Source organism: Helobdella robusta (genome assembly GCF_000326865.2).
Source record: "Helobdella robusta unplaced genomic scaffold HELROscaffold_7, whole genome shotgun sequence".
Lineage (NCBI taxonomy): Eukaryota > Metazoa > Annelida > Clitellata > Rhynchobdellida > Glossiphoniidae > Helobdella > Helobdella robusta.
The window spans coordinates 448847-458562 of NW_008705398.1; the positions used below are offsets into that span (position 1 = coordinate 448847).

Consider the following 9716-nt stretch of genomic DNA (forward strand, 5'->3'; position numbering starts at 1 on the left):
TGAGGAGGAAGAAGATGGCGATGAAGAACTCAATAACAATGATGGTGGCGAGGCTGATTTGTCGTCCTTATTATCAGGATCATTCTCTATGACGTCATCGTAACATTCATCATCGTCATCCTCCTCATCATTATGATAATCTAAAGTTTTGAAACATTTAACGTAGGAGGCCGCTGATGTCCGGCAAATCATCGGATCTGGGTCCGATTTGGTAGCTGGGGTCGAACCTGCTCCCACCACATTCTTATCACCATTTTTAGTACCATAATTAGTTCTGGGTTTGGGCCGAACTCTTGCTATTGGTGCCGATATGGTCTCAGACGATAAAATTTGATCTAACTTAACCTTCGCTAGCTGTAAGATCTTGATATCAGTGCTCTTCAGTTTCTCGTTGTTGATTATTAAGATATCTTTGCTGCTGATGTGGCGCGCGTGAGTGCTGCAGCGATTTTTGCCCGAAAATGTTTCAGTTCCGATCGGAGAAAGTGAACATGGCAACAAAATGGAACTGGGGCCACCCAATTCAGATGGTGACTGTGACAACGACGACGACGATGAAGGATTTAGTCTGTCCGCTAGAATAAGTGCCACTTTTAAACATTGGTAGTTGTTAGCTGACTGTATCTGAATGTGTGTGTGCGTGTGTGTGCGTGTGTAAATAAACTGATTATATCTGTGCATATTTGCATGTTATTTACATGTTATTTTTTGGTTGACAATGCAGTAGGAAACCAGTAGGATATATTACAATTAATTATAATACTACTGCTACTACTATTGTTACTGCCGATACTATTACTAATAGGTTACGGCTATTTTACTACTACTACTTCTACAGTAACTACTATCACTATTACCGCAATTACTACTAAAACTACTACTATTACCGAAATACGGAAAAACATTAGCCCAAAAAAAACCTTTTTACAATCGTCATGATCATCTTCATCATATGTGTATTTCAAGTTAGGATTTTCCAGGAGACCCACTTCCGCTTTCGCCAGCCAATCAAAAACGTCCGTCAAGAATACGAATTCGGGCCTAATGTAGATGACCTTTGGGAATTTTCAAAGTTATTTTTAGGCTTGTTACATTTTCTTTCATTCAGTCTTTCGTCTAATTTAGTTTTACCCATTCGTTTATACGCTTTTTCATTACTTACTATATTAATTAATTAATAATTAATTAATCAATCAATTAATTAATTCCTTTCTTCACTCATTTGTTCATTCACTCATTTGCTCATTCATTTATTTCTCCATTCATCTATATATCTACTCATTCACTCACTTTCTCATTCAGTCACTCACTCATTCATTCATTCATTCCATATTAACCTTGGGTGCATTTTTAATCTTTTTGCAAAGGTGCGCTACATAATTCAGGTAAAACTCCGATGATGATGATGATGAAGATAATGATGAAGAAGATAATGATTGTGGTGATGATGATGATGTTTTCGATGAGGATGATAATGATCGTGATGATGACGACGATGATGACAACTTCTTCAACTGGTTCTTGTTCATTTCATGCACCTCATAACGCACTGTTAAGGACGGATGAGTTTTTGAAAAACAATTTTACAAAGTATGACTACTACCACAACCATCACCCCTACTACTACTACTACTACTACTACTACTACTACTACTACTACTACTACTACTACTACTACTACTACTATGATAATAATAACAATAATAATAATAACAGAAATAAAAATGAATGTGCACTTAACAGTCGGCAGAGTTCCAAGTCTTCAACAGGTTTAACACTATCTTCTTCAACAAATTCACTGATGACGATGATGATGATGAGGATGATGAGGATGATGATGATGATGAACCGATAATTACGACATGCACGTATAAAAAACAGGAATGTCCGCTCAACAAGCCTTTTATAGAATGGACCAACATCCTAATCTGCTGTCTTGCTGATGATGATGAAGAAGAAGACGATGATGAAGATGAAGATGCGGATGATGAAGACGATGATGTCGTAATCGGGATTATTATCCGAGTTGAATTCTAGTAGGAATTATAAAAAACAACATTTGAGAAAAATTCCTAAAATTAAAAATGCAAACAGACAGACAGATAAACAGGCAGAGAGACATACAGACAGTTAAGCTGGCAGACAGACAGACAGGCAGACAGACAGATAGACCTGCAGATAAACAAACAAACAAATACACACACAAATTATTATTTTTAAAATAATTTAAAACTAACGCCACAGATTCCTGCACGCTCTTTAGTACTTTCATACTTTATCGTTACTGTCTTCTCCCGAGTCAATAGTAATACAACTGAAGGGATGAATGAATGAATGAACGAAAGAATGTTCATCATCATCATAATCATCACCATCATCATCATCATCAACAACAACATCATCATCATAACTCAACTGACCGCTAACTATAAAGCTGACCATGACAAACTTTAAAATTACCCAAGGACGCATTTTTATGAAAAAATACACGTGATTATGATAATGATTACGACGATGATGAAGGTTCTGATGATGACTATAGGGCTAGTTGTGATGATGATGTTGTTGTTGTTAAAGTATAAAACTTAATTATTAAATAAGTGTTGATGAAGGTTCTGATGATGACTATAGGGCTAGTTGTGATGATGATGTTGTTGTTGTTGATGATGATGTTGTTGTTGTTGTTGATGATGATGTTGTTGTTGATGATGATGATGATGTTGTTGTTGATGATGTTGTTGTTGATGATGATGTTGTTGTTGATGATGATGTTGTTGTTGTTGATGATGATGTTGTTGTTGTTGATGATGATGTTGATAATAATGGCCTCGTTAATTATTACGCAATGAGTTGGAAAAATGTTATTATCATTATTTATTTATTAATTATTTATTATTATTATTTGTTATTATTATCCTTTTATTCTATATTTATTATGCATATATTTTTCATTGCTGATAAGATAATTTATTAATGGGAGAACGCAGTCTAATAATTTCAATTAATTTTCAAACTAAATCAGAGATAAAAATCCATATATATATATATTTTATTTGTCTCTCTCTCTCTCTCTCTCTCTCTCTCTATATATATATATATATATATATATGTAAAAATAGTTGATCTGATAATAAGTTGATCTGATATATATATATATATATATATATATATATATATGTAAAAATAGTTGATCTGATATACATATATATATATATATACATATATATATATATATATATATATAATAACCATTATAATAAGCATATATTTTTCATTGCTGATAAGATAATATATGTATATTGTATATATGTATGTGTTGATAAACGCCCCTAATAAAGGCCATAATTATATGCCTTTATGGTTTGTATTCAGTGTAATCATCAACCCTACTAAATGAATGAAGCAGATGCGAGATGGCTGTTACAATCAGAGAAGATGAATTCATGTTACGTGATGCAAGTATGTCTGTGTGTAAATGTTATATCGGCTGACATTTTCGTTACGCCATGCATAAAAATTTTTTAATTCCATTATTATTATTAATATTATGATTATTTATTACTATTATTATGGTTATTTATTATTATTTAATAGTTGTTATTTATTATTATTAATGTTATTTATTGTTGTCGTCCGTATGTGATTGGTTCGTTGTAGAACTGTGTTTCAGAGAAAAATAAAAGCATGCAAAACTTAACGATTAAAAGAATGAATGATTGATCTATTTATTATATAATGGTGAGTCAGTCAAAAATTTAAAAAAAATTTTTATGAATTCGATTTGCTGCTACTGCTATTACTTCTACTACTACTATTATTACTACTACCGCTACTTAATAAAATTGGTTTTAATTGTATTTGGGTGGTGTCAGCTTATCTCTTAAGAACATTTTTTGCAATACCGTTCAGTTTAACCACACCCCAATTATGCTATAGAGAGAGAGAGAGAGAGAGAAAGAGAGAGAGAGAGAGAGAGAGAGAGAGAGAGAGAGAAAGAGAGAGTTGGTAAAAATAATAAAAAAAAGAGAGATTATTCATATTTTTCATTTGTTTGCAAAACTTTGAAGCGACTTTTGACGGTTCAGAATGAGAAAGAAATGAAAAAAGAAATTGAAAAAGAAAGAGAGAAAAAGAAAGAGAGAGAAAAAAAGAGAGTGAAAAACGCCAAAAATTATGGCTTTATATGATACTATCTTATCAAGATGTAATAAATATTAATAAAATGATAAGGAGCAGAAATAAATGATTTACTAATGCTGCCAAAAAGCGCTACTACTACTACTACTACTACTACTACTACTTACTACTACTACTTGAAACAATATTTAATATGATTTTTGAATAAGTTTAAAAAAAGACTTAATTATTTTTGCTATTTACAAATAGAGTTGGTACATTCGCAAACGTAAACAGATAAATATATCTATAAACAAAATCGTAGAGAGTGAATTGAAACATTTTTCTGTCATGAATTTTTAATAAAATTATACAAATATATTGCAAAAATAAACAAAATTTAACAAAGTATAAATTTGAAAAGCCGGAAAATTAAAATTTTTTACTATTACGAACTGCCCACCCAAGCCAGACCAAACACTCGGTCTCCAAAATGTCGCTTCAGAAATACCTCAACACAAAAACAGAATCCACCCACGATGTTCACCGTCAAATAACACCACAATCCACATCATACACACCGATATACACACTAAAAACACCACACACCCCATCATACACACCCAAGTCAGCCTCGTCATTCACACCACCCCATAACCTCTCTCAAACCAGACAAGCAGAAGCCAAAAAGCAAGCAGAAAAAGCCATAGAAGAAAATAAAATTTTCATAATCCAGGGCCCTTACCCAATTCTTAGAAAAATTCTGCGAGAGAGGGGCTGGGTTGAAATGTTTTACCAATTTTCTTCCTACAGGACCCAATTAGGAGAATTGAAGCACGACGACGCGAACGCTGACGACAGTGACGTCGACTACTACGACGATACCACCCTTACCACAGCAGCAAATACTGCCGCTCTTATTACTTCTGCCGCTAATTATCATGCCTATACGACGACTACAAACTTAACAAAGTTAAATATCAGTGATAGATTAAGTACTAACAGATTAAAATTATCTAAAAAGGTTGTAGAAGAAGATGAAAAATGCTTACCGTGGGTCGAAGATGATGGCTACTACGGCTACCTTTACCGGCTGGTCAATAAGCACAAACCGACCCTGTTTTGGGGCTCTAGGAGAGATTTCTTCAACCAAAAACTGCTCAACAGTGATCAAATTATCAATCATTTCACGAGAACTGTTTTTACGACGAAGGTGGGACTCAGTAATCATCTAAGAGATCTGCATTGGTACCAACCGAATTCGTGTTATACGTTCTATCCGAGGTCTTACCAGCTAGCCCAACCGGGAGACAAAATTGCGTTTGAGCAAGATTTCTGCCTAACAGCAGCCATCAGTTTGTTAAAAATCATCCTCTCTAATAATTTAAATCCAGAGAAATTTGTTGCAGCAGATGATCAGAAGACTAAAATATTTACGCTGTCTGATGAAGTTTACCATGAGGCGTGCGCTATCTGTCAAGATTATTTAAAATTCATTTCCCACGATGATTTGGACGAAGAAGAATTTGAAGAGTTCTCATCAACAAAATATACTCAATTTTTAAAAATCTACGATTCGATGAAACGCTCAGATCTGATCGTTACTGTAGAGAATTACCAAGAAAAAAGCGAATTTATAATGTATTTGCTGGATAAACTAAGAGAATCGTTACCACAATTTGATATTGATGGCACTCGAAATATCTGGATCCTCAAGCCAGGTGCGAAATCTCGCGGTAGAGGAATCAAGTTGTTGGATGGGCTTACGGAGATTATGAAGTTGGTTGACTCTCAGATCGGATTGAATGAGAGGAAATATGTCATACAGAAATATATCGGTCAGCTAGTTTTGTTTCATTTTCATAAAATAGCATGTCTTAAGAAATTTATCAAACAAATTTATCAACCCTACCTATATTTCAGAATATGATTTTAGATTGAAAATTTTCGAAAAATGCATTTTTTTTAAATTTAGAAAGACCATTACTAATTTGCAAAACAAAGTTCGATATTCGTCAGTGGTTTCTGGTGACCGGTTGGAACCCTCTGACAGTATGGTTCTATAGGGACTCCTACATTCGTTTCTGCTCTCAACAATTCACACTGGACGATTTTGAAGTGTTTGTTTACAATATTTTCATTACTTATTAAAAATTTTTTTTTGGTTAAATAAACGTGAAAATGTTGAAATAATAGTCTAAGTTGATAAAATATGTTAAAAACTCATTCCCACCCGTTCGATCCACAGATCTATCCACCTATCAAACAACTCCATCCAAAAACATTACACGAACGAAAAAACTCGATCTAAAGAGCTTCCTGGGAATAATATGTGGACTTGCCACAACCTGAAGAACTACATGCAAATGAATGGCGCACCCGAAGGCGTCTGGGATCAAATAATTTTTCAGGGCATGAAAGACGCCGTCATCAGTTCTTTGCTCTGCTGCCAAGAAATCGTTGAGCACAGAAAAGTAAACAAAAATTATGCCACTTATGAATGAATAAAATTATGAACGAATAAATATTTTATATATTTTTTGGTTTTGTGTTATTTATTACAAATAATTATCTTAAAAAAGGTCTCAAAGTTCACTATGCCACAATTAAACAAAAGAAGTCATTTTCAACGACAGAATACCTTTGAACTATTTGGTGCTGATTTCATGCTGAGTGAGGATTATCAGCCATGGCTGATTGAGATCAACTCTTCACCGTGCATGGCGCCTTCTACATCAGTTACTGCATGCATGTGCCCGCAGGTTCTTGAAGATACCCTGAAAGGTTCACTTTTCAAGTGTATACCTCGTTAATATCGTTCTAATTTCGAGATTATTTTAGTTGTATAATATTATTTTGTTTCATACTACACCACACACACACACACACACATACATCGACACACACACACACACACTGACACACAAACACACACACATTGACACACACTGACACACACACACACAAACTCACGCACCAACAGTTGTTCTTGATTTGAAAATTGACAAAACAGCCAATACTGGACTTTTCCAGTTGGCGTTCAAACAGAACCAAGTTCAAATACCATCATTTTTTGGGTCGAACTTCCAAGTCGACGGTCAAACGATGACCAAACCTTACGAGAGGTTACTAAGCTGTCCGATCCCAAGGCCGAAGAAGAAGTCGCGAAAGTCCGTCAAACTGAAACTAATTCCATTTAGTTTGATTACGCTGGAGAATGAGGAGTTGAAAAAATCGAATCTCAATAAAAATTATCGAAACAAAACTCGCAAGTTTTGCATTCATTCGAAAAACCGACACCACAATAATAATAATAATAATAATAATAATAATAATCGTCTCCAACACAGCAGCCATCTTCGCGGTCATCATCAACAGCAGCAACTTACCGGTCGTAACTGGAATGGAATGAAAGGAGGAATGCAGCTGATGAAGTTTAGTGAAAGAGATTTCCCACTGCATTCGCTGGTTGGATACCTGGAGGGAGACAAATTGAAAAGGACAGTTGACGACGAAAACTTAGATGAAAGTAAAGATGACAAATCGAATAATTATGAAACTCAAAAATTATTTTTCAACAACAACAACAACAACCAAACTGCTACAACCAACAACTATAAAATCAACAAAAAATCATCCAAGAGAAATCAAAGGCGCTGCCCAACATGCAAGAAATACATGCCAGCAGCAACTGACACATGCAATTGCTACCTCCAATCCATCGTCAATCATTTGCACCTACCCGAGTCAAGTTTGCATCAGAGGAATCTTGAAGTTACAAACGAATTTCAAATTTTCGAAGACCCAGTCGATAAAATCGAAAGATTGAAACATAGAGAGAAAAAAATATTATTTTTAGACGAATATAAACTCGTGCCAAAAATATCATATCAATCACGTCATAGGCTAGAGGAGGAAACGGAAGTGGCAAAAACGATTTGCGAAGATGATCAATATCAATCATTATCATCCTCGTTAGTGTCTCGAAAATTTTCTCACCAATATCATCTAACAAATCCGAACCTCGGAAATTGCTGCCCAGCCACTGAGAACGACGACGGCATCGGTTGCATAACTTCAAAATGTGAATACAACAACAATAACATTGAAAACGACAACTATGAAAACTTCTACAACAACAACATTAATGACATTAACAAAACAGGCTTTGAGCCTGCCAATAACACCAACAACATCAACAACAATAAGGTCGGAAATTGGTGCAAGTTTCCCAACATTTTCAAAGCAATTCAACAAAACGACAACAGCAGCTACTACAACCGTTATCCACCAAACAACAACGACAACATCAACGCCAATAAAACCAGGCCACCTCAACAACAGAACGCAAAACGCGAAAAAACTTTTAAGAATGTAGCCACCAACGATGCAAGAAACGATGAACTGCTGATAAATTTAAAAATAATCGCGAATAAAATTAATCTAAAGGTAATAAATAGGCCATAGACTACAATAAAGACATGATGTAAAGGCTGTGAAGCACTTGCAAAACATGGATTATTATCTTCAAATATTTACGATTACAAAATGTCAATTTTTTTCACCTGAAAATTCGTTTATTTTTATTAAAATAATTATCGTTTTACTTACTAACAATAAAAAATAAATTTGAGTATAATTCGGTAGTAACTTGGATGTATCAATTTCGGCTGTCGTTATTTTAGACCATGCCCTTTAAAAAACTCATCAGTTCTCCCTCTGACTGTCTTTCAAACTTTCAGCAGACCTTCAACCTTTTAAAGATCGTTTTTTTTATAATAATATATATTAATAGTATTCCCATTACTACTGCTACCACCGAACACGATCAACGCTTCTCTTACTACTAATACTCTTGCTACTGCACATTACTACCATCATTATTGAAGCTACAGCAGCTACTACTATTACTACCATTAAAACTGTAGCCACTACCACAGATACAACGGACACTAAACCAGTGCTAGCATTAGGTGCAGCTAATAAACAAACATTTTATGACAATGGTTATAATTATTACCAATAGTAAAAATACTAATGTTGTTTTAATAAAAGTTGAGAACAAGAGCATTATAACACTATCATTAATTATTATTTGAGTGATGACGTCAATTTATAATGATCCGTAGATATAATAATCATCACAACATTTACCGTTATTATGGCTGGTCTTACCAATATCACCGTTAAAGCTATCACAATTTATTAATTCACTCACATTGTAACCAATTAATTCGATCATTAAAATTATGAATATTATTATAAATAATTATTATCTATATTATTAAAATTATGAATATTATTATAAATAATTATTATCGTCCTAGTTAAAACCAATCGATCAAATTTAGAGAATTTTAAACAGAAGAAGCGAACGAGAACTACGTATTAATTAAAACAGTGAAAAAGAAAGTTTAATAACAAGCAAACAATGCATATATATAAACATGGGAATAACAAGAAAACAATTATTATTCTTATCGTTGTTTATGTTTTTAAAACATCTTTGCATCAATTAATTAATTAATTAGTCATTCAATTAATTCTCTTTGGTTAATTTTCTCAGCTGTTGTCTAGTTACTANGGCAACGAGGTCAAAA

General features: G+C 33.8%; 2 protein-coding genes across 2 annotated transcripts in view; one reads left to right on the forward strand and one right to left on the reverse strand.

Annotated features, from left to right (window-relative positions):
- Positions 1-4903: 4903 nt before the first annotated feature.
- On the forward strand, positions 4904-7233 carry HELRODRAFT_69371 (hypothetical protein; the record flags this gene model as incomplete). Its single annotated transcript, XM_009030567.1, has 5 exons — positions 4904-5954; positions 6092-6236; positions 6365-6590; positions 6753-6900; positions 7100-7233. Coding segments are annotated over 5 exons (1704 nt in total), but the record flags the coding sequence as incomplete, so codon positions are not given.
- A 1613-nt stretch (positions 7234-8846) lies between these two features.
- HELRODRAFT_189521 (hypothetical protein) overlaps positions 8847-9716 on the reverse strand; it is a gene marked incomplete at both ends in the record, with an annotated part of 14774 nt that continues 13904 nt past the window's right edge. Inside the window, one exon of the mRNA XM_009030675.1 lies at positions 8847-8870. Coding sequence (XP_009028923.1) covers positions 8847-8870 — 24 coding nt within the window. The remainder of the gene's footprint in view (positions 8871-9716) is intronic.